Source organism: Mustela nigripes, chromosome 8, assembly GCF_022355385.1.
Source record: "Mustela nigripes isolate SB6536 chromosome 8, MUSNIG.SB6536, whole genome shotgun sequence".
NCBI lineage: Eukaryota > Metazoa > Chordata > Mammalia > Carnivora > Mustelidae > Mustela > Mustela nigripes.
This window is the reverse complement of record NC_081564.1, coordinates 64236126-64260523: the sequence shown is the minus strand read 5'-3', so window position 1 is coordinate 64260523 and position 24398 is coordinate 64236126. Positions and strand designations below refer to the sequence as shown.

General features: G+C 41.7%; 1 protein-coding gene across 2 annotated transcripts in view; it reads left to right on the top strand.

The window, feature by feature from the left end:
- EPG5 (ectopic P-granules 5 autophagy tethering factor) overlaps window positions 1–24398 on the top strand; it is a 105012-nt gene that overhangs the window by 55786 nt on the left and 24828 nt on the right. For both annotated transcript variants that reach the window (XM_059409581.1, XM_059409582.1), the window contains 11 exons: window positions 628–772; window positions 2369–2540; window positions 4108–4270; window positions 12118–12260; window positions 14462–14618; window positions 17187–17381; window positions 18633–18846; window positions 20876–21024; window positions 21577–21778; window positions 22554–22626; window positions 24018–24121. In XM_059409581.1, the coding sequence (XP_059265564.1) occupies window positions 628–772; window positions 2369–2540; window positions 4108–4270; window positions 12118–12260; window positions 14462–14618; window positions 17187–17381; window positions 18633–18846; window positions 20876–21024; window positions 21577–21778; window positions 22554–22626; window positions 24018–24121 (1717 nt within the window). The remainder of the gene's footprint in view (window positions 1–627; window positions 773–2368; window positions 2541–4107; window positions 4271–12117; window positions 12261–14461; window positions 14619–17186; window positions 17382–18632; window positions 18847–20875; window positions 21025–21576; window positions 21779–22553; window positions 22627–24017; window positions 24122–24398) is intronic.

The window sequence follows — 24398 nt, the reverse complement described above, 5'->3', positions numbered from 1 at the left end:
GTATTGGGACCAAGGTCTTGATCTAATCCAGATTCAACAATTTTCAATATATTTGTTATTTATCTCTTTAAAATTTCTGGTTTTTACCAGTGTTTTATAATTTACTAACTCAGTTCTATGTGTATGTAATTTATAAATGTACAGTTGGTAGGGCTATTAAAATTATTTTTTCTGATCTTGGTGTATAATCAAACACCTACTCTCTCTCTCTCTCTATGTATATATTATATATATATATATATATATAGACACACACACACATATAGTTCTTAAAGATTTATATATTTGAGAGAGGGAACATGGATGCATGGGAGTGGAGGGAGGGTCAGAGGGAGAGAATCCTCAAGCAGACTCCCTGCTGAGCATGGACCCTGATGGGAGGTGAGATCTCATGACCCATGAGATCATCACCAGAGCTGAAACCAAGAGTTGGGCGCTTAACTGAATGAGCCACCCAGTCGCCCCTGTTAGTGTCCATTTTAAATGTGATTCATGCTAATACTGGAGAACTTGGTAAGGACTGCCCTGTGCTAAACCTTACTGGTCTACTTTTTAGTTAAATATGTCGTTTTATATGTCAATATGTGATTCATCTGTGGAAGTTAATGTCCTGTGGTTCAATTCTAGGATCTGTGGATGGAATATTTGAACATGGAGCGCATACATTATGAGTTCCAGGAAACCGTTGGTCTGTGGATGCAGGCCACACTGGAGTCCCATTCTCCGCCCTGCAGCTTGTCAGTGCAGCTGGACGTCACTGATCCTTTGTTGGGTGAGCTGAATGAGCATCAGCCCCCTCGAGTGAATGAATGAATGAATGAATGAATGAGGGAATGAATGATTGAATCTGAGCATTGTGGGTTAAGGTTTACACAGTGTATCCCTCCAGTGAGAATTCTTTTTAGGAGTTCATTGTTAACTTGTCTACAACTTAGGGTTAGGTTCAGCTACGAGTGAAAGAAACTCCAGAACAGTAATGGCTCAAATAGGATACTTAATTTTTCTGTAAAAGAAGTTAGAGATAGGGAGTTCGGGCAATAGCTCTAGTCCTGGCCTAAAATGTTGCTTGAGAGAAACCTGAAGAAGCTAGGGGTCTTTAGCAGTGATGAATATCCAACTTTGTTACGTTCTGTGCAAAGAGAAGTTGTTCTAGTGGAAAAACCCTGGCTCTACAGGACGATCCCTCACTTGACCTGTTTGGAATGTTAAATTCCATCTGTTTGGGGTGCAAACAATACAGATCTTTTTGTGCCAAGTAAAATCCTGGCTATTAAATTGTCTTCAGTTTTCTTAAGAATAGAAAATGGAATGCTACATCTGGAATGAAGTTGGAAATTTAGTAATCCCTTAAGTATTTGTTGACCTGACTTACTGACTTGAGATTTCCTTGACCTCTTGTATCCCCTGTTATCTTACTTTTGAAAAGAGTCAGATCTGTGGCAGCATTTTTCTTCGTGTTTCTCAGTCCCCACCTGTTGTATGGTATGTGTTCAGTGCAGTTCAGACAGAGGGTGGGAAGGTAGGAATTTATTGGATACCTGTGTGTGGTCAGCTCTTTATTAGGGATAGAAATAGAAACATTGAAATTGGATTCATCAGCATGGGACCACATGCAGTCGAGTACAAAGTTGGATGGACAGATTTGCCTTTCTTACACAGCACCTGATTTCTTATTTGTACTCTATTTATTGAGTGAATGAGTAAGTGGACGAATGAATGCATGACAGTATACCCATGTAAAAGAAGTTCTGTGGGAGTTTATGCCCATGACTTTGTTCATTTTAACTCTGCTAGTCTTACCCCTCCCATTCAAACTTCGGCCCAGTTTAAGATTTTTTCACTCTGCTATATTCCTTAACATCCATTTTTTTTTCCTTCTCTTCCCATGAGACCTATCTGGGTGATTACATTAAACTCTTAATGGGACTACCTGCCCTTTCCCCAGTCCATTGTCTGGTGATAGCTACCATCTTTCTCCGGCTTGCTGAGAGCTGTTTACTAAATCTCCTTTGTATGAGTATCAAGTCTAGGCACTTTAGCATGTCACACAAGGCTGTCTAGGATAATAATTTAAGATCATGAGCTTTAGCTCTTTAACTCTCATTAAGGCTTTTCCGGTAGAATTCTGTTTAATCATATCACGTGCTTGTGAGGTCCTAGCTCCTGGTAGAATAGTAATAGCTGTGTGGGGGCTCCCTCAAAATTTGTAATGGAAGATAATGATTTTATTCAGGCCTCTGATGGTTTATATAACTATTCTGTAGATCTTTAGCATTCTTCTCGAATAGGCCAAGGCTTTGCACCCACTTATTATGTTACTACCTCGTAGTAGCCATTACTCAGTAAGTAGGACTTACTTTTCTTTCAGCTAAAGAAAGGGTTCTAAGTAACTTGCGGAAGCATGAGGCTCCCCAGCCTCCCCTTGATCTGCACCCAATGAGGCCTCCTGTGCCAGTCATTTCCTCAGCCGCACTCCTGAGTCAGAAGGATGCCACCCAGCTGGTGCGCACGGACCTGAATCTGTTGCAGCAGCAGGCCAGGTAAGACTGTGAGACCCCCAGGGCTGTGCCTCTGTGCTTACTGCTGTGACAGCTTGGATGACGGAGTGCCTAGAATAACTTCTTCATCAGCCGCCTCTCTGTGAGGATAATTTGACCAGACTGGCCCCATCAGTTACCTCAGTAGCCAAGGTGTGACAAGTCTTTTTTTTTTTTTTTCCCAAAGCACACGAAGGGTTTTTTTTTTTTTTTTTTAAATAAGATTTTATTTATTTGACAGAAATCACAAGTAGACAGAGAGGCAGGCAGAGAGAGAGAGGGAAGCAGGCTCCCTGCTGAGATCATGACCTGAGCCGAAGGCAGCGGCTTAACCCACTGAGCCACCCAGGCGCCCCGTGACAAGTCTTCTTAATTTGACATTGAAATGTTGTGGTGCTTACATGGGTGGTAAATTTTACATTTCCTGTGGTGGCATTTCTGAGTGTCAGGAGTGCCAGCCAAGTGTTTCTTAAGCTTCTCCTGAGGAGACTTTCTGATACTGGGAAGATGGTGTTGAAAGGGTATCCAGTGACACTGGCTTTCTGTTGTCACTGCTGTGCTCCCTAAGTCTTCATGTTCTTTAGCAAATTGCCACAGGCATTTGATCAGAGTGTGGGCAAGTCATTTAGTGCTCTGAGTTAAAGTAGATACAGAACGACCAATTCTTGAAGGTTTTGATTCTAGCTTGCTGTCTTGAGAGGAGTGTGTGGAGTGAGTCTGTTTTATAGAGTGAGGGAGCCTTATCTTTGTAAACACCACGGGAATCTGTCTCTTATTGGCTTTGTTTCCTTGGCTGTTTTTGGTTCTGGCATTTAGTGTGTCTGTGTGTGCATCCCTGGCCCCACCAGTGCATGTTGTGCACACACACACCACACACATAAACACACACACACGTGCCTGCACAGTAATGGAACAGTATGGACACCCATGTACACCCATGTAAAAAGTTAGCTTCCTCCATCTGACTGTTCAGTTTGAGTTGCTAATACCCAAGAAATCACTGGTGCTTACAAGTAAGGTTCCCCTATAAAAATGTTTTAAGTGGGGGCGCCTGGGTGGCTCAGTCATTAAGCATCTGCTTTCAGCTCAGGTCATGATCCAGGGTCCTGGGCTCGAGCCCCGCATCGGGTTCCCTGCTTGGCAGGAAGCCTGCTTCTCCCTTTTCCACTGCCCCTGCTTGTGTTCTCTCTCTCACTGTGTCTCTGTCTGTCAAATGAATAAATAAAGGCTTTTTTTTTTTTTTTTTTTTTTTTTTTTTAAGGACTGCTTTAATCAGGATGAGAGTCTCATTTGCTCTTGTGTCTTTAAGGGTCTGTGTAAAAAACGTCGTTAATGTAATACAGATTCTAATTGAAGGTTTGTTCCTGGCTAAAAAGTCGTCCCACTTGCCCTTCATCTCTTAACTTTCTTATTAAGGAAAAGAGAGGGTTTACACACACCTTTGGTCTTTTTTTCCTGTAGAATGCTAGGTCTTGCTTTCTAGTGTAGGCCGGGGGTAACCAGAAGCCTTTATCACTTACCACGAAGCCTTTCCTAAGCCTTTCGTCTACCTCCTGATGATGTTTTCCAGAACTGCAGCTCTTCGAGAATCTCAGCAGGTTGCCCTGGATAGTGAGCTGTTGGACACAATGCCGAAACAGTACATTAATAGAGAAGAACAGACTACCCTGCATTTGGAGTGTAGAGGCAGTGGTGGTAAGAAGTGCCAAGGAGCAGCCGTTGTCACAGTCCAGGTGAGATTGCTGAAGCTTCTTCATGATTCACAGAAGTTTTCATTTGAGTCCCTAATATAGTATGTTGTTGAGAGAGACAGCAGGAAGTTCACAGCACATGATTCATGTCCCAAAACATTTAATAGTTTTGGAGGGAGTGATTAGCTCCCACAAGGAGCTAACCGTGTATGTCTGTAAGTGCTGATGTGTCCTGCAAGGCAGAAATTCATAGAAAAGCAGAACTACTGAGAAGATCTTTGTGAGAGAGGGGCTCACGCTGACCCCTAGAAGACTGTGATGCTGACGATTTGGGGTCACTGGGAAGGAATGTGGGAACGGAGTCCTCTGGACTCCTTTAGGGGGAGCTGGCTAGGTCAGTCTACTTTAAGTGGTTTCTGCCTGCGGTGGTGGGAATTCACATTGGAAAGGCTGAGATTTGCATCGAAAAAGAGGATCACTTGGGGGCTCCTGCTATGTGCTCTGGCCAGTGGGGAGCCGCTGAAGACCAATGAAGAGGGCCTTGTGGAAAGCAGGTCAGGGGTGGAGCTTGCCAGCAGGCAGAGGAAGATGCGCAGCTTTAAGATGAGGGTTCGACCACCTCTTAGAGTCAGCTTCTTGAGTTGGAAAAACCAACTCAAGTTTGGTCTTTGGGTATTACTGTTATCTTCAGGAAATAAAGGCACAGAGTAGTTAAGTCACACACCCGAAATGACAACAGCCGCCGAGTGGCAGAAGCAGGAAGGCTGGGGCAGTGTGGGTGCAGAGCGTGAGCTCCTGACCCACTGCACCCGGGTCCTTCTCCAAGGGACTTCAGGGTCGCCAGAGCCGGGAAAGGAATGCTTGGAGATAGGTTGCCTATTGCCTGACTACATTTGCACAAATGTAGCTCTTCTTTTGTTAACTTTTAGAAATTAGGGACAATTTATTTTACTATCTCTTGATTGTCTTTCAGAATTTCTTTTTGTGCTAATCCACATTTGAGCAGTTCTAATGTATTCCTCATCAGTGTCCTTGGGAGCCTGTTTTCTCTAAAATGTCTTTTCTGAAGTCACTTTTATACTTGTATTTTTCATTACCTTCAAAATTTGTTTCTGATAAAATAACAGCTTCGTAGCATCTAAAGTTCAGAGATCTGATCTGAGATGAGAGACTTCTAAACACTGAGTAATGTCTTTGGCCAGCTGGTTTATAAAGTTAATTTTTTTTTCAGTGTAATTTTTCCCAGTTACTAATACTTTAGTAAGACTAGGTAGGAGCATTTAAGAAGATCATTTGCCGAAGTGATAGAGCTGGAAGACAAGTCTGTCAATTTCGGATGGAGTTTGAGTTGGTGTGAGAAAAGCTGAAATGTATACAGTTCTAATTAAAAAGGGTGTCTTCCAATCTGTGCCTTCACAAATATGGTATTTCTCCATATTTTGGAATTATATCTCTTGGCCAGGCAGTTAATTCTGTGCAGAGAGGGGAAATCTCCTAGGATGCATTTTTGTAAGTGACTGGGTGAAGTGAGTACAAAAATGTTTCCCCAGCTCTGTGAAGAGTTGTGAATATTTGTTGCTCCGGCCAAAGAACAGATCCCTTTGCCTGACCTGTTAACTCTTAGGGTCTTGCGGTGGAAAATACCACCAGGCCAGCTGGGGAGCTCTAACTCCCAGCCTGCCAGTGACTTGGCGCTTTTCCTTTTCAGAAATAGTCGTGATTTATCTGAGTCCTTGAATTGAAATTTCTTTACAAATTTTTGCTTTGTTGATTCCGAAATAGAAAGGTGTACCTTTGCTAAAATTCCTTCAGAGTGATTTTGATTAGAGGGAAATTGGGAAGTAGATGCTTTATGAGAAGAAGAATTAAATGAATGTGGCTTAGATTTTATTTTATAGACAACTAAAAATACTTCTGCTTTTTTTCAAAAGAAAAATTTGTAGATGCTAATATTGTGTGAAGAAAGGAAGGGGAAAAAAAGGGACAGGGAGGGGAGAAAAGGAAATTTTATAGAAGTCTAAAGAATTTAAAAAAATAGATGTGTTTTGTGGTCATAATCTCATTAGAAATACCCAAGTTTTCTTAAAGCATGCCTGATTTTCTGCTGGCCTTACTAGTTTGCCCAGTGCAATGCCTTTCGGTTCCATTTGGGAAGACCTAGAAACTTGGGAATCCCCATGGATGGCTCCTAGAAGTATCAGTATTGACACAGTACAGTAACTGCTTCAGCCATTATTTTGCTGGTAATGCGGATCTGCTTGGGTGGCTCAGTCGTTAAGTGTCTGCCTTCGCTGTGGTCATGATCCCAGAGTCCTGGGATTGAGCCCCACACCCAGCTCCCTGATCTGTGGAAAGCCTTTTCCACAGATCAGGGAGCTGGGTGTGGGGCTTCTCCCTCTCTAACTCCCCCTGCTTGTGTTTCCTGTCTCGCTGTGTCCCTTTCTGTCAAATAAATAATCTTAAAAAATCTTAAAAAATTAAAAAAATAAACTTAAGGGTGCCTGGGTGGCTGGTTGGTTGAGCAACTGCCTTCGGCTCAGGTCATGATCCCGGACTTCCAGGATTGAGTCCCACATCCGGCTCCCAGCTCCTTGGAGAATCTGCTTCTCCCTCTGACCTTCTCCTCTCTCATGCTCTCTCTCACTCATTCTCCCTCAAATAAATAAATAAAATCTTTTTTAAAAAAATGAATAAACTTTAAAATCTTAAAAAAAAATGTGAGGATAGTGAGCAGCTTTTGTAGTCTTATTTAAGTAAGATTTCTTTAGAAAATTATATGGCAGTTTCTGTATTTCTAGGATAGCCTAGGTTGGTTGATACTTCCTGGAATTGAAGATAATAAATTTGTTTGGCTACTCATTGATAGCTGTGAGCTAGGTAGAAGAAAGTTGCAACTCTAGCTGTCATGAAGTTAGGGCATTACTGAATCACTGCAAGTCAGTCAGATTTGCTCTGAGTTTTGGTCAGAGATTGTGCTGGAGTCTAAAGCTGTCTCTTGCACAAATGCATGATTTTGGTTATGGATGTTGGGGTAGGGAAGGTGAGTTCTGACTGCTTCAGACTCATCACAGAACTGCCCGTGGGAGAGCACTTGCTGTACAGAAGGTAGGTTGTTATTGTTATACGTAGAATTGTAGCTCCTCTGTATCTGTACCTCCTCTGTATTCATGGCTATATCCAGTAGTTTTGATCCTGTTGAACATTATTCTGGGATCTGGCGATGCTGAATGTCAGGAAATGTCTTCTGGTCACTCCAGATCACTAGCCACTTTGCAGTTTCTCTCCGGCATTTCCTCTTTATCAGCTTAACCCTTAGTTTGCCGGTTGCACGTGACGCTTCCCCTGATCCTCTTTGTCATTGTGACATTAGCTGCTTTTGCCTCCTGTTTGTACTGGGAGTTCCTAATCTAGGATGAGTGTGTGAATGGTCTCTAGTGGGTCAGTGAAGCCCCTGAAAGTATATGGAAATTTTTTTTCTGGAGAGTTCATAACTTCAGTAGATCCCCAGTAATCCATGACCACCAAAGGGTTAAGCCAAATATTGATGACTCCCATTCTGCTTTTCTAGTCAGAATTCTCTGAGTTCCAGACATAGATTTCCACTTGCCTATATAACATTCTGTGAATGTCCATGGATACCTTCAACTCAACAGGTCCCAAACTAATCCCACTTTTACCCTTCAAACCCTGTTTTTCCTGTAACAGGAAATGGGGACCTAGGCTTCAGTATCATCGCCCCACCCTCATACTTCCCATCTAGCTACTTTCCAAGTCCTACTGGTTCTGCTTCTGAAATGATTTTACATTTGTTTCTTTCTCTTTGTTCCTGTTGTCCCCAGGTAGCCCCACATAGCTTCTCCCCTGAATCATTACGTAAGGCTTCCTGTCTATAGACTCTCACCCTGTCCAGTCTGTTTTCCATTCTGCCACTGTTCATCCTTTTAAACACAATCTTATCACATTTGCAGGCTACCATCCAGCATTGGCTCTCCAGTATCTAAGAGGAATAGGACTCTTAGGACACCCCTCCCCCTGCCCATAATCTGTTCTTGATCAGTTTCTAGTGGCATCATTTACCCTTTCCTGATCCCTAAACATTTTCTAGCCACTCAGGCTTTTTCCATTCTCTAAACATGACATGCATGTTCCTACCTTCTCTCTTAGGCATGTGCTGTTACTTGTTGTCCCACACCCATTTGTGAGCTCCTTCCCTTCATCCTTCCATTCTTGGATCAGTCGGTACCTCTTGAGGCCTAGCCCCTCCTTGAGGCCTAGCCCCTCCTTGAGGCCTAGCCCCTCTAGTCAGATTGAGGAATTCTGTCCTCTCATAGCAGCTCTTGCATAAATGCTGTTGTCACCTGTTGTCTTTCCTCCCCGTCTGTGAACTCCTCAGGAGTAGAGTTCCTATCCTTAGTCATCTGTGTTCCTGTACCATCTAGCATGGCTCCTGGCACATAATAGGTGCCCTTTCGTGGCCCTGTATTTGTCTGTTGAAAACTCGCAGCAGATCTTTCATTAGGTTGAGTTACAAGTTGTTTGCATTATGATTACCTCTGTCACTGTGACTAGATTCTGAGTTCTGTGAGGGCCAGGACCTTGTCTTACTTGTGTTTCTGTTGTCAGCGGCTCACACAGACATGCCGTGGAACTGTGGTGTTTGAAGGAACAAACAGCTACAGATTTATACACTTCACAAGTGAGCTCCCTGATTTTAACTACCCTCGAGAATTTTGTAGATATTATTTGGCTGGTAGTTGGAACTTGTTCGTACTAGAAATTAGCAGTCACTCTTTGATTGTGTTTACCTTAGGCCAATTTTTGGCTCAGTTGGCCAACTTAATGCTTTCCATAAAAAAATCTCAACTTTACCACCACATTGTTTCACTTTTTATTCTAATACAAATTCTCCTGGCCGTTCATTCTTGGGAAGTGGTAAGGATGGTCATACTTCAGTACACTACATTATCTCCTGGCTTTGTTCAGAGTACTTCTTACCATTTGCCGAGATCCTCTCATACCACTTGCTTGGGCACTCTCATGTTCCAGGTAACATGCTGATGACTGCTTACATTACCTCACTTAATCTTCACAAAATGGGGGTGAGGAAACAGGTTCAGAGAGTCTCAAAGACTTGTTGAAGTCACACAGCTAGTAAGTGGCTTAATTGAAATTTAAGCCCACATCTATTTAAATTCAAGACCCATGCTTTCTCCCACTCAGTATTGGAAGATGAAGCCATTTGCTTTTAGCTTTTTCTGCTCCAATTTTAGGACTAGCTGTATCATTTTCAGTAAGCTGATCATCATCAAGTCTCATTTAAATTAACAGGTGTACCATTTTCTCTCTCTGAGTTGGTGTGATAGGATCACCTTCTCTTTCAGTGATTAAAGAATTCATGGATTGGATCCATTTTAAAAATCAACTTCAGGGGAATGACTTTTTATTTTAAATATAAATTTTAGATTAAAATGCATAAGTATATTTTAAATGGCTCATTTATAAAGGTTTCAAATTATATCATAAAAATATTTTATTGCTTCATAGAATTTTTCTGTGAGAGGAAAGCCCTGGAAATTTCCAGCCATCTGCAAATGTTTGAACTATGTATAGCTTGTTTGGGATATACAAAAGCCAAATATATTTTATGGGAAGTGAGACGTGCTGCTTTTGCAGTTGTCTCACCCAATAGTAGCCTGATATTCCCTGAGGAAATGGGGTGATTTATGATATTCTAATAGGGTTCCTTTTGTTGTACTGTGGCATTGTGGGGCATGTTTGCTGGACCCAGGATTGATTTATTATCATGTGAAAAATTTGGTCAGTTCTAGAAATGAAAGATGGAAAAGACCCACTGAAGGCTTCACAGTATTGTACCAACTTGCTTGCTTTGTCCAGCTTTTACATCGCTTTGTCTCCTCACAGTGACTCAGGCGGAGGGACTCCCAGCACGCGGCTTTGTTGTGTTGTCCGCAACTTCTGGTGATTGTGAGCTGCCAGGCCCTCAGCCCCTCTTCCGTCATAGTGAGCAAAGAAAACTCTCCATAGAGTTGGGAACAATGAACAAAAACAAGTAGACTGGGAAATAATGATCATTTTGAGGTGTTTTTGGTGAGAATGTTGCTTTTCCTTTCTCTTGGGCACTGGTAGTTTCCACAGCTTGGGGTAGCAGTTCTGAAGCTCTTGTTACTTGGTCTCGTGTCTGTATTTCCCATTCTGGGAACCTCTGTTCTTCTCTCTTATCCATTGTCTTTCCACTTCCTTCATCTTCACTGTCTTCCTTCCTCCCCTTAGATTCTTTTCCTTTCCACCCTGTTTGGCTGCCTTCTCTCTGGGCCAGCCAGCCGTGTTGCTCACTACTGGGGAAGCATGTGAGGAGAATGCAGGGTGTAACATTCCTGCCTTCTGAATGTTCTCATCTCTTCAGCATTCTCTCCTGTGCCTGCAGGATAAGTCCAGATTCCCTAGCCTGCTTCAAAGGACTCCCCCAGGATGGGACCCCCTGTTCCCTGGACAGACTGCTGTGTGCTGTCCATCTCTGACCCCCCTCCCAGGCTGGGCTTCTCTTTGCTGTCTCTTTGTCCTCCAGTCCTCCACAGTTGCCACCTTAGTTCTATCTTTGTGTGCATCTATTCATATCCAGTAAAGGACATTAGAATGTATGAACAAAGCAGTTATCACATAGGTCACCATCAGTTAATTAGAGTAAAGGGATATTAGCAATCCCCTCAGATAGGAAAGATGTAATCTTAAATAAAGACTAATGTTTTAAATTGAAATAGATTTGGGTAGGGGTTTTTTGTTTTTTGTTTTAAGCTCAGTAAATTCTCCTTTGTCACATCTTTACTGAGAACGAGTAAAAATTTTATTAGAGATGAGCTTTCAGGGATCACTGAATCAGTCAACTACTCTTTTGTAGGCATCCAGCTGATGTGTGCACTTCCTGTATTTTATCTTATTTTGTTGTTTGTTTAATAATTGTATATCTTGCGATGCCTGGGTGGCTCAGTCATTTAAGCAGCTGCCTTCGGCTCAGGTCATGATCCCTGGACTCTGGGATCAAGCCCTAGGTCCGGCTCTCTGCTCAGCGGAGAGCCTACTTCTCCCTCTTGCTCTGCCTGCTTTTGCTTTCTCTCTCTCTCTGTCAAATGCATAAAATTTTAAAAAATAAATAAATACAATTGTATGTGCTTTTTTTCTTTCAGAATGGCAAGTGTTTTTATCAACAGCATCTGTGTTATGGTCTGCACATGAGATGTGCAGCTTTAGTGTTTTGAGTTGAACTGTGTGTGATGTTGGGTGGGGAGAACGGAGAGGAGTCAAGGCTCTGGGGAAGGTGCTTGACAGAGGAGGGGTGTCTTGTGCTTCAAGGGAAACCTCAGCGGTTGAAGACATAAGTCTGTTTTTGTTGAGAGCTGGGGAGTCCAAACATAAGTGACAGAGAACATATCCTACAAAAGACTGAATCAGTGATAAACTGAGTCAGGTTTGATTCTTCATGAAAAACTGAGGTTCTTAAATAGTTTTTCTTTTTTTTTTTTTAAAGATTTTATTTATTTATTTGACAGACAGAGATCACAAGTAGGCAGAGAGGCAGGCAGAGAGAGAGAGGGGGAAGCCGGCTCCCTGCCAAGCAGAGAGCCTGATGTGGGGCTCAATCCCAGGACACTGCCATCATGACCCGAACCAAAGGCAGAGGCTTTAACCCACTGAGCCCACCCAGGCACCCCTTAAATAGTTTTTTGACATTTTTGGTTTTTTCCCCCGACCCATGTTTCATTCATCTGAGAATTTTGAGTTATATTAGTTGTAATACTCAATATATTTGTAGTATTTGTTCTAGAAACATAATAGGAACCAAAAAGACTGTTGACCATTTAAATTTTTCTTAGTTTGAAGGTATGCATAAGAATGAAGCAATAAGCCAGCATCTTCATGTTTTGCGAAAAGAAGTGAAGCAGTTGCAAGCCGAAGCTGCTAAACCACCATCACTTCATGTTGTGGAAGCTGCAGTCCATGCAGAAAACTTGATTACGTAAGTTTTGAAGGCATTATTATTTAAAATTCTGTTTTGTTATTATTGATAGTAATCCTACCCACTACCATACCCCCAGGCACCCACTATTTAAATTAGTACAGGGATCAGCAAACAGTGGCTGTTGGACCAAATCTGGCCTGCCACCTCAATTTATAAATAAAGTTTTATTGGAACACAACCATGCCCATTTATTTACTTCATGTATATGGCTTTATGCTGTGATGGCAGAATTGAATAGTTGTGAAAATTGATGGCCCATAAAACATAAAAATATTTACCGTCTGGTGCTCCATGCAATAAGTTTACTGACCCCTGAATTATGAGATGACAGCATATTGAAATTCAGACATGGAGTTAAGTTTTAGATTAAAGTTACATTTACCCAGAAAGTCATCGTTGTCAACTCCAGTTACCGAGCACAGTTTGAAGTGGATTTGCTCAGGGGAAATGGGGCTCTCAGGTGTAGTTGTTCTCTTGCATTTAGCTATTATGGTTTTTCTCTTGGAGCCTCTGGCTTACATTCAATGTCCTCTTCTTAAAGCCACCAGGGCATGACTTGGGAGAGGGGTTGACTCTGCCTTTGACTTTAAGGTAACTGCACATTCTAGAACCAGCAACTAATCCCCCAGAAGACTGGGGTGGTGGTACAGAGGAGAGCATTGAGTCCCTTTTGTAGGTTGGATTGGGGGACCTGTGAAGAAGGAGATGAGGCGAACAAGGAGTTTGTTTTACTAGCAAAGGAGCTCAAAAGAGTATGAGACTTAGAAGAGGTATCCTTATTCTAGGGTCTTAACTCTATACAGAAATCTTTTTCAGTGTTTTGGATTTTAAAATTTAGAGAAATCAGGATTCTTGTTTTTAAAAATATGTATTATGTAAGGAATATACAGAGTGAAAAAATAATATATTAATTTATTATGTAAGGAATATACAAAATGAAAGAATAATTTATATGAATTACATATAAAATATAAAAGTATAATTTTGATAAGGGTAAGAATGTTAATACAGCTGATCCCTGGGGCACCTGGATGGCTCAGATGGTTAAGCCTCTGCATTTGGTTCAGGTCATGGTTCTGGCGTCCTGAGGTCGAGTCCCACATGGGGCTCCCTGCCTGGTGGAGAGTCTGCTCTCCCTCTCCCTCTGCTGCTCCCCTTGCTTGTGCTCTCTGTCTCTGTCAAATAAATAAATAAAATCTTAAATAAAAAAAAAAAAAATACAGCTGATCCCCACTCCTCCAGGAGGACATAAAATCATTTCTGTATATTAAAAATAAGTGTTGATTGGGTTATGGACGTTGGGGAGGGTATATGCTACGGTGAGTGCTATGAAGTGTGTAAACCTGGTGATTCACAGACCTCTACCACTGGGGCTGATAATACATTATATGTTAATAAAAAGTAAAAAATTTTTAAAAAGTAAGTGTTGGGCCAAGTTGGAAGATACCCTGTGGAATATTTTAAAGATTTTATTTATTTATTTGAGAGAGAGAGAGTGTGTGTGCTCATGAGTGGAGGGAGGGGCAGAAGGAGAAGCAGGCTCCTTGCTGAGCAGGGTCCATTCCAGGACCCCCAGATCATGACCTGAGTTGAAGGCAGATGCTTAAGTGACTAAGCCACCCAGGCGCCCCCACCCTATGGAATAATTTTTTTTTAAGATTTTATTTCTTTATTTATCAGAGAAAGAGCACAAGCAGGGGGAACAGCAGGCAGAGGGAGAAGCAGGCTCCCTGCTTAGCAAGGAACCCGATGGGACTCAATCCCCAGGACCCTGAGATCATGACCTGAGCTGAAGGCAGACATTTAACTGACTGAGCCACCCAGGTGTTCCCCTCATGGAATATTTTTAAAGTGACATTTGTATGGAGCTCTGAAGGACTCTTTAAGAATATTGCCCGAGGGGCGCCTGGGTGGCTCAGCGGGTTAAGCCTCTGCCTTTGGCTCAGGTCATGATCTCAGGGTCCTGGGATCGAGCCCCACATCGGGCTCTCTGCTTGGCGGGGGAGCCTGCTTCCCTTCCTCTCTCTGCCTGCCTCTCTGCCTGCTTGTGATCTCTGTCTGTCAAATAAATAAAATCTTAAAAAAAAAAAAAAAGAGAGAGAGAGAATATTGGCCGAGAAACGTAGGGTACCAGAGAAACACTTGTGAGTCTGGATTGTCCTCCTGTAGACCAATGTCTCACCTACATTTTCCTGTAGGGCCTTAGTGAATGCCTACAAGTTGCAGCCTACCCCCGGGGTGCAGAAGGTTGGCATTAGCCTCTTCTTTACGGTTGTGGATTATGTCAGTGATGAAACTCAGCGTCATCCTCCCACAAGGCAGTTCTTTACATCATGCATTGAGATCTTGGGCCAGGTAAGGTCTCTGTGTGTTTTTAGCCATATTCACGTACATTGTGTTCCTGTAGCGGCCTCATTGGTTACCGTCACGGTTGACTTCAGGCTTACCTCACGGAGTCGGACTCTTTCGTAAGTCAGAAGCCCTTTAAACTGTTAACTTCTCAAGATGTGATTAAAATTGTTGGTATAGATTTTTTGCTTCTCAAACAAGAGATACAAAGTTATTCATATTGGAAAGTCTCTGGGGAGACATCAGACTTTCATACACTTTTGGAGTTGTTAACCATAACATGATGAATCTCTTTATTGTTTATAAAACGCTCTCTAGTCCATCCTCACAGTGACTATCTGATCGATGCCATTCTCATTTTAGAGATGAGAAAACTGGTCTCCAGTAGATGAAATGACTTGTGTAAAGAATATAGCGGGTCAGTGCTGGGGCTGAGCCTGGATCCCAGGTCTTCTGCCACAGCAGTCTGTGTTCGCTGCACCTCCCCCCTTGCTGCCTCCTGGTTGCTGTTCTCAGTCCCCGTTTATTTGTTTACTTATTTGACTTACTGTTAAATACATGGATATTTAAAAAGGCGAGAGCAATGTATCCATGCATATTTATGAAATATGTCCTTGAGGAAAGGAAAGCCACTTGATGGAAAATGTGTAAACAGTAACCAGGTACTCTCACCAAGTTGCAATGGAATGAGTACTTACTGGATACTTATAAGGAGGTGATGCAGAGCAGATATTAAGATGGACTTTTAAAGTTTTCTTCCTGACTTTAAAATTGATGTGTGCTTATCATAAGATATGCAGACAGTATAAAAACTATAAAGAAGAAAAATTTCTCAGAATTCTAACCTCCTGAAGATACCTGTTACCTAACTAACATTCTATTATAGTTTGTCTTGTATATGTCTGCATGTTAGTGTATGTGATGTACCTGTGTAGAAATGGTACCACATTCCTGCATATAACTAAATAGATGGAGTTAGACATATATACCCAGAAATGGGCAACTGCTGTTTTGTAACCTGTTTTTCATTCAAGCACAGCTTTTAGATACTATTGTATGTTAATAAATACAGACTGATCTCATGGTGTTTAATACATGGTGTTCCCTGGTACCCATACATTGTGATATGTTGAGCCCGAGCCCTCTGGCTGGCTATTCAGGTAGTCTGTTTTGCTGCAGTGAGCATGAGAGAAATATTCTTTTTTTAAAAAAATATTTTATTTATTTATTTGTCAGAGATCACAAGCAGGCAGAGAGGCAGTCAGAGAGAGAGGAAGGGAAGCAGGCTCCTTGCTGAACAGAGAGCCCGATGGATGTTGGACTCGATCCCAGAACCGTGGGATCATGACCTGAGCCAATGGCAGAGGCTTTAACCCACTGAGCCACCCAGGTGCCCCGTCTGAGATAAATATTCTTACATATCTCTGTGAACTGTTGGGACTTTTTTTTCTAGGATGATTTCCTAGAAGTATGGTCACTATGTCAAAGAGACTAGTGTTTGATGCAGATTGTGACAGTGCCCTCCTGGGAAGTTTTTACCTGTCGCCACTGTCACAATAGGGTTTGAATTTAGTGTTCTCCAAACCGTAACCAGTGTGAGGAAGGATTATTCTTTTTAAGTCTTTCTAATCTAATAGGGGAAGTGAACTTTGTTATTATTTTAAGTTACATTTTTTTTAAGCACTTGTTCACTTGCATGATTTTCCATATGTGTATTGGCCATTTAATTATTTTTTGTGATTTTCTGGTTATTGTCCTTTGCATATTTTATGTTGTAGAATTTCTGTTTTTGATTGCTTTGAAAGAGCTCCTCTATCATTCTAGTATCTGCAATGTGTTCTGAATTGGTTTTTCTACTTTGTCATTTTCCTTTAATTTTATCGTCCTTTTTGCCTTATGGAGGTTAAAATTTTTATATATTCAGATCTCTGTCTTGCTTTTTATTATTTCTGCCTATGATCCAGCTTATCAAAACCTTTTTTTAAACATCTTAATTTTATTTTTATTTTCATGTTCCAAAATTCATTGTTTATGTACCACACCCAGTATACTTGACCCTGAAATTATTTAAAAACTTATATCCAGTACTTAGAATAGTAGAACCAAGTTAAAACAAGGTGAAGTTATCTTGATTATTAAAGTTAGCTTTAATTATTAAAGTTAGCTTTTTAAAAGTATTAAAAGCACGTCTCAGTAAAACCTGTAACATAGAGGTTTTGTTTTCTTGACAAAATGCAGAGTCACTTGGGATGCTTAGTAATCATGGTAGGTACTTGCAAATTTCTGGATTCAAATTATCCTAATCTTATCCTAATATTTTAATCTTTTAAAAATTCTCTGTGGCTTATCCAAATCAAGTTCACGGATAATCCAGAGTTTTTAATATCAGCATCACTGGAAGTGTTAGGTTATCTGTGTTGATTTTAGATTTTTTTGATTGTTTCACATTTTCATTTAGAAAAAGTTCTGTTTGCCTTTTATATTAGCCCTTAAAGCTTGGTTGCTTAAATAAAAATTTGGAGGGGGGCAGCAGTGCAGAATCTGATGACATTTTCCCTTTCTATTTCTTTCAAGGTGTTTATCAGTGGCACTAGGTCAGAATGCAGGAAAGTACTGGAGACCATTCTGAAGAACAGAAGGCTGTGCTCTCTGCTGTCTCCTTTCTTCACTCCCAACGCTGCGCCCACAGAGTTCATTCAGCTCTATGAGAAAGTGGTGAAGTTTCTAAGTGAGGACAACAGTGATGTGATTTTCATGCTGCTGACCAAGGTGAGTTGTGATTCCGTCCTGATGCTACCATGGAAATGTAGGCTCTAGTGTTATTTCCCACTCCATAGAAATGAAGGGTCTCCTTGGAGTTCCTTTTCCTGGTAGACCCTTTCCACATTTTGTATCATCTTCAAGCAGCCTCATCCCCATCTTGTGGGGGCAGTGGCTGTGTTGTATAGGGCAGTCTCACTCCACATGGTGGAAAAAGGACTTCGCTCTCAAGCCCTCTTTAGAAACAGTACAGCCTTGAAATATTCATAACAGTAATTTAGTGCATCCTTCTTTTGAATATATCCTGAATTTATGCTGGAAATGTGTTTGATAAATGAGATGTCATATATCAAAGTCTCTCATATTTGGAATAAGCCAGATAGAAGCAAATTGCCTTTGTCCTCATTCCAAGTAAAATACTAACCCAGGCCCAGGCAATGAATTTACTTAACCACTTGAGAATTGCAGAGCCTTAGTGATTGTGCCTTCAATTGTATTTCTCTGACATCTATAAATCATAAAACCTAGGCGTTTTTTAGGGCCCAGAGACTGCTCTCAGTCGGTAGTGGGGAGAAGATTTTATTTTATAGTTGGAAATTCTGGGAGGTGATCGATAACACCCTGAAGTTTTATTAACTGAGATAGATTACTGCCGCAGACTCAGAAATGTGATTGTATCAGATGGAGACAGACCCATAAAGTGGCTGCTTATTTCTGCCCCTGTGACCAATGGGTCAGGACTACAGAGTTCTGATTCTTGCCTTGCAGGGAAAACTTAACCAAACATTCTTACATTGCAAAAAAGCATGCGGAGCTGAGAATACTCTGCCCCTGAAATCCCAGAGGGTCCGTGGAGGTGGCAGCTTACTGACACCTGTAATTATTGGCCTGCGTAGACTCCTTTAAGTACTTGTATATACCTTTTAGTTTCAGTCTTTTTTTTTTTTTTTTAAGCGATTTTATTTATTTATTTGACAGACAGAGATCACAAGTAGGCAGAGGGGGGGGGGGGGGAAGCAGTCTCTCTGCTGAGCGGAGAGCCCAATGTGGGGCTTGATCCCAGGACCCTGAAATCATGACCTGAGCTGAAGGCAGAGGCTTAACCCACCGAGCCACCCAGGTGCCCCTAGTTTCATTCTTTATACAAAGCTAAATGTTAGGTGATGTTTGACTCTTAAACTAAATTTGCACATAGTTTTCTCTACTTTGGTTAATTTTTCGGTGTCAGTAAAATTGCTTCTTGTTTCTTTTTCTTTTTAGTTCGATCTTAAGCAATGGTTAAACGCCACTAAACCTCCTCTGTCTGATCGTACCAGGCTTCTGGAGTCCATTCATTTGGCACTTACTGCCTGGGGCCTTGAACCAGATGAAGATATTTTGATGCCATTTAATCTTTTCTGTAAGCACTGGACTTACCTTCTTCTCTACCAGTTCCCTGACCAGTACAGTGACATTCTCAGGCTGCTGATGCAAAGTAAGTATCTTTTAATTGTACTGATTAGATTGCAGTGAATATTTAATATGACATTTACCATTCTACGGTTGTCATCCAAAAATGTAAAAATAAGACAGGTATGTGGGAATTTAGAATCACTCATTTTTACCTAAAGTTCTTGACGAACAGTGCCCGAAAGGGTGCTGCTGTCTGTAGAAGAGGTCAGTTATTGTCCTAAATGTTCAGATGGTCCCTGGTCCACAGTCATGCACCCACCTCTTTCCCTTGACTTTGCAGCTGTCCTGAGCTGGGCTGGGGTAGGAGTGGGCCTGCTTACTCTGTCAGCTACAGATTTGGTAAGAGAAGGAAATTGCTCCTTTGCAGTATGTTTGCTGTGCCAGGTGGTTTCTCTGTAAATCCAAATAGTGGATAAAGTTTATTTTTTCCTCCCCCTTAATTTTTTGACTCCTTTTTTTTTTTTTGCAAGTGTACTTTATCTGTATGTAATAGTAGCCTGTATTTATATTCACCAAGGGAAAGAGCAGTGTTCAATTTTCTATATCCCGCTATTTATTTTCCCCCCTTGCCCTGCAATTTTCCACTGGGGTACTGGAGATTAGAAGAGGAGTGAAAGGTTGTTAGCTTTTTTGTTTTGGGAATTTCACTAGGCAAGAATTTTATTGAAATTTGAAGAATGCCATAGCATTTACTTTTTTTTATGTGAACTTGGTACAGTTTATAGATGTAATGGAAAACTAAGTTTTGCTTTATGCCATGTTTTTGTGTTACTCAATAGAAACCATTTAGTGAATAAGTTAATGATTTTATATATTGAACTACCTGAAGAATACTGAAATGGGTGCTTTCGTTTTCAGAGCACTTCAGGCTTTCATTGTTTTTGTGGAGGCAAGTTGCAGGGTGGGTGGAGAGTGTGGTCGGGAGATGTATTTGTACAATTCTGATGCATGCTGACATAACTAATTTTTGCTCTTAAATCTTCAGAACTTGATCAGGTATATATCATGGTTTTTTTCCCTGAAGCCTTTTTTAAGAGATTGTAAGCAGTGTGTATAGCAGCCACTGACTTGCGTTTAACAGCAAATTTATATTTACCAGGAAAGTAATTCAGTTAAAGGCTTACGAGTAACAGTACAATCACTGGCTGATTCCGTGACCTCTAGCCTCCTGGTTTCCCTTCCTTCCCTGGCCGCCATGTTGGTGTTCTTGGGGCTCTGTCCCTTTGCTTGTCTCTTCTCTTCATTCTTCATGAACTAGCCTCTTGTTTTCTCGGCTTCGCTTCAGTGTTCTAGGCGTGCACGACTCCCCTACCTATAACGTGATTCCAGGGCTGTGTCCTCTGTGAGAGCTGGACCGCAGTAGCCCTTCAGCACAGACTCTTCATTGTTCTTAGACGTCTCCCACTCGGCAGACTGCAGCTGCCTCATCCAGTCTCCCCTCAGATCTCGTCCTTCCAGCCTCTGTTATCCTGTGTGATCATGCGAGCTCTGGGTGGAAAGGGCTGGAGAAGGTATTAGTGGAGGCCTCTGGGATGTGTGATTGACCAGGAGCCGAGGGCTGGCGGTAGTGTCTGCTTAGCACGCTGGCTCTTTGTTGCTCTAGGTTTTGCCCCTCGTGTGAGTGGAGTTTCAGGGGCAGGCATGAGAAGAGAGCCTAGACTCTGCACTTGAATTCTGCAGTCCAGTCTCCCTTGTCCTGTTACTGCTGTTTCTTTCACAGCTTCAGCCAGGAAAGGTACCTTGACTGGCCCGCAGTCAGGGGCTGGTAGGTGGGATTCCCACTCATCCCCCTGGATTCCAGCCCAGATGACTCTGGCTGTGCTCACTCCCAGCACGGTTACTAGGAACCAGGAAGGTCAAGTGTCCAGGTGGACAGTTCTTTTCATAGGTTCTCTTGACTGCAGTCTCTTCACCCTAGGTCTTTGTGAATTTGTTTTGGATTTTTATTTAATTTTCATTCCTTTGTAAAGTACACATGTTATTTGATTCAAGTTGAAAAAATTAGTTTGTGAAGGATGCTAACCTACTGTCTTCTGTCCCTGCCCCAAAAGGCTCTGCGGAGCAGCTGCTGAGCCCTGAGTGTTGGAAAGCCACTCTGAGAGCCCTGGGCTGCTGTGCCCCAAACTGCCAGCAGGGGGCAGCCTCTGCAGAGAGCTCGGTGCTTCAAAGCTCTCAGGATGTTCTCTTGTCTGACAAGCAGGTGTGTAGCATTGGTGTCTGTAGTTTATATCTCTGCATTCCTTTTCTGTTTCATTTGATCTCTGTTTTTTAAACAGTTGGAACACATTCGCAATTTTTATCTAAAAAGCTGCAGTTCCGTGCATTATCTTTAAGAGCCCTGTGTTTTTGTCAGTCGCTTGCTTCCTCCCATGCACCCCTTGCCTTTCTCTCACCCCTCAGAGCCCGTCTTGCTCATCCGTTCAAGAGCAGCCCAGACCCACCCTCTGGGTGTACCTGTCCTCCTCAGCTTACCCACCCGATACTTAGCCCCATGCCCCTGGCTCCTTCGGTCAGGTTTTCATGCAGCGTCCCACAGAGCCCTTGGTTTCATCCACATTATGTGGTCCACCTGACAGTGTATTGGGAAGAATGATTCCTCTGCTCTAGAAAGAGTTTGAAATCTGCTGATTTACTTTTCCTATGCAAACAACTTCACAGCTCTGTTACAAAGTCCGAGCCCTTCATCATAGTCTAGTACTCTGCTGAAAGTAGACCTTCAGTAAGGACTCTTTGACCTGTCATTCTCTTCCAGGTAACAGAGACTATACAGTGGCTTTCAAATTTTTTTTATAAGCTTCGGTTATCCACCCTGGACTTTAAAAGCTTTGGTTTGTTCTCAAAATGGAGTCCTTACATGGCTGATATGAAGACGCTGTTGGGCTATCTTGTAAAACGGCTTCTTGACTGCGAAATGGCCCGCCTGGCTCAGGACCCATCTGCCAGCAGCAAAACAGGTAATATGTCTTTATGCCCCACGGAGCAAGGTGCTCTGACCTTCCATTATAAGAGACTTGATTAGACACATAAAGAGATTTAAATCTTAGCAATAAAACTAGATATTTGAGTGTCATGAAGAAGAAATAGGAAATATATAGCGTAGGTGTGACCCCTTCTAAGTGTCATACCTGTGTTCACTCGCACACTGTGTGCTTGCTGCAGCTTGTCTCTGCCCCTCCTTCATAGGGCATGGAACACGGAGATAGGTTTCAGTTTCTGGCTCTTTCTTCCTGTTGTTCTCATTGGGAAAAGGGTTCTGAATATTTAAACATTTATCTTTTAAAAAAATGTACGGTGTAAGATTATCCATGACACTGTGTTGTAGTAAAAATTCTTCGAGGGGCACCTGGGTGGCTCAGTCAGTTAGGCATCTGCCTTCGGCTCTGGTCATGATTCTGGGGTCCTGGGATCGAGCCCCGCATTGGGCACCCTGCTCAGCGGGGAGCCTGCTTCTCCCTCTCCTGCTTCCCCTGCTTTTGTTCCCTCTCTAGCTGTCTCTCTCTCTGTCTGTCAAGTAAATAAATAAATAAATAATCTTAAAAAAAAAAAATCTTCAAGAAATTCCATTGCAGCAAATGAAAACACAAGCTTACTTAGTTACATGAAATGTGTTGTTTATCAATATAGGTCTGTGAGTATACAGATCACAAGTAGATGTTTTTTAGCATTATTAATGATATTGATGAAGGATGAGCTTGTTTCCTGTCTCTAAAAATTTTGCTTTCTTTTTAGTGCTGCAGTCCCTACATTCAGTTATCATCCAGCTTTTTAAGCCGTGGATCTTGGTTTTAGAGGACAATGAAAGGTAAATCATTTTTCAGATATTCCTTTTAAATTTACAGAGTTAAAGTTCTGATGGTATTTGGCAAAAGGGATGCATTCATGGATTTCATTTTTTTATGTAGGGCCATATTAAATTTAGAAAATGCTTCCTTAAAAGGAAACTTAAGTCATTTTCTGCTTCTGGAATTATTAGTCTGGTTGATCAGATCTGTTACCTTGGAAGCAAAATAGATACTCATTTCCAGTTTTCTACAAAAAGATGTTGAATAAATTTTGGTGCTTAATTTCAGAAAAACAGATGTTAATCTCCTGAATTAGATTTTGATAATATACTACTGTAAAATATGAGACTAACTGGATTTTACCCACTACCTCAGTTATTTATTTTTGGGGACTAAATCGGCTTTTGAATTACTGGGAGGAATGAGCCCCTTTCACATGAGCTCAGCGATTAAATGAAAACATGATGTTATGAGGATTTAAAAGAGAGGTGGAGAACTATTTGCATGTGGGGAGTTACCTTCTTAGTCTTCTTTCCCCTAAAAGCATGCAAAGAAAGCTAGGTGAACTTGTCAGGAGATTGTTAAAATTACAGCAGTGCTAGATATCACAGTATTTAAGGTGTTCTCACAAATATCAATCTGTTGCTGAGACTCAGAAAATATGAGTGGCTTGTTCTTAGTTCCACCAGTGGTTGAGGGCCAGAACTGGGAACAGAGCTCAGGGCACCTGACGTCTCTGTCAAGATCTTTGTATTAACCCATGTTGCTCCAAGAGCTCGTTGAGGAAAATAGAAAAGTTTCTGGATCTTTGTTTTTGCTAGCGGACTATCCTTAATCTGCAAGCTTTAGGATTCCACACTGGCTCCCAGACTGCTGGCAGTAAGGCAGAATGTGCTGTTTATTTTCAGGAAGAATTAATAGGATTTCTTTTGCTATTGAGGTTTCTGGACCCAATTCAGAAACTAAAATGATCATATTAAGAGTTTTTTTCTTTGGTTATCTCCTGTCCATTTGTGGCCATCTTTCTGTTACATGGATTTTTTTTTTCTTTTTTTCCATGTTTTAGGTAGACAGAATTGTTGAGGCAACTTAGCGGCACACGCCTGAGGCATTTGAAATGTAACCGAGATGCACAAGTGTGTAAATTGGGTATAGAAGGGTGTTAATCTATGTAGACAACACCCTTCTGGAACTTAATTGCTTTGGAATAAAGGTTTAGAAGGAAATTAAATAAAATTGTGTGGTTGATATTATGAGCTACAATTCACAGCAGTTCAAGTGGTCTGAGTGTGTCTTGGGGCTCCATAATATACAGTGTTCTGTAGGACTGAGGCAGTTCCTAGACCCTGGGATCCAGAGTGATTTAATCATGGTGCTTTCCTTTCTAAGCCTGTGCTTCTTTTATTGAAAGCAGCCAACGACATTACCCCTGGCTGGAGAGTGACGCTGTGGTGGCCTTGAGCATCGTGCACTTGTTCACTGACTGTATCAACTCCTTGCACGAGAGTTTTAAAGGTAGGAAGATGTTTTGTTGTGTCTCTGCTTAGTTATCACTTTTTCCCTAAATCATTTGGTTTTTCTTTTGCCTCTACTTTTCCTACTTTGTTTAATTTTGTTTTAGTTGGGAAGCAGTCTTCTTTGATCAGAGAAGGTCAGTGTGACGTTTGTAACCTCTTACTGTTTGTAAGGTAGCTCTGAGCTGCATCAGCCTTGGACCGCGGGCAGCCGTTCTCTTCGCATACCCTCTGCCCTCTTGCTGAGCCTCATTCTGCCTTCTGTAACTCTAACTTCT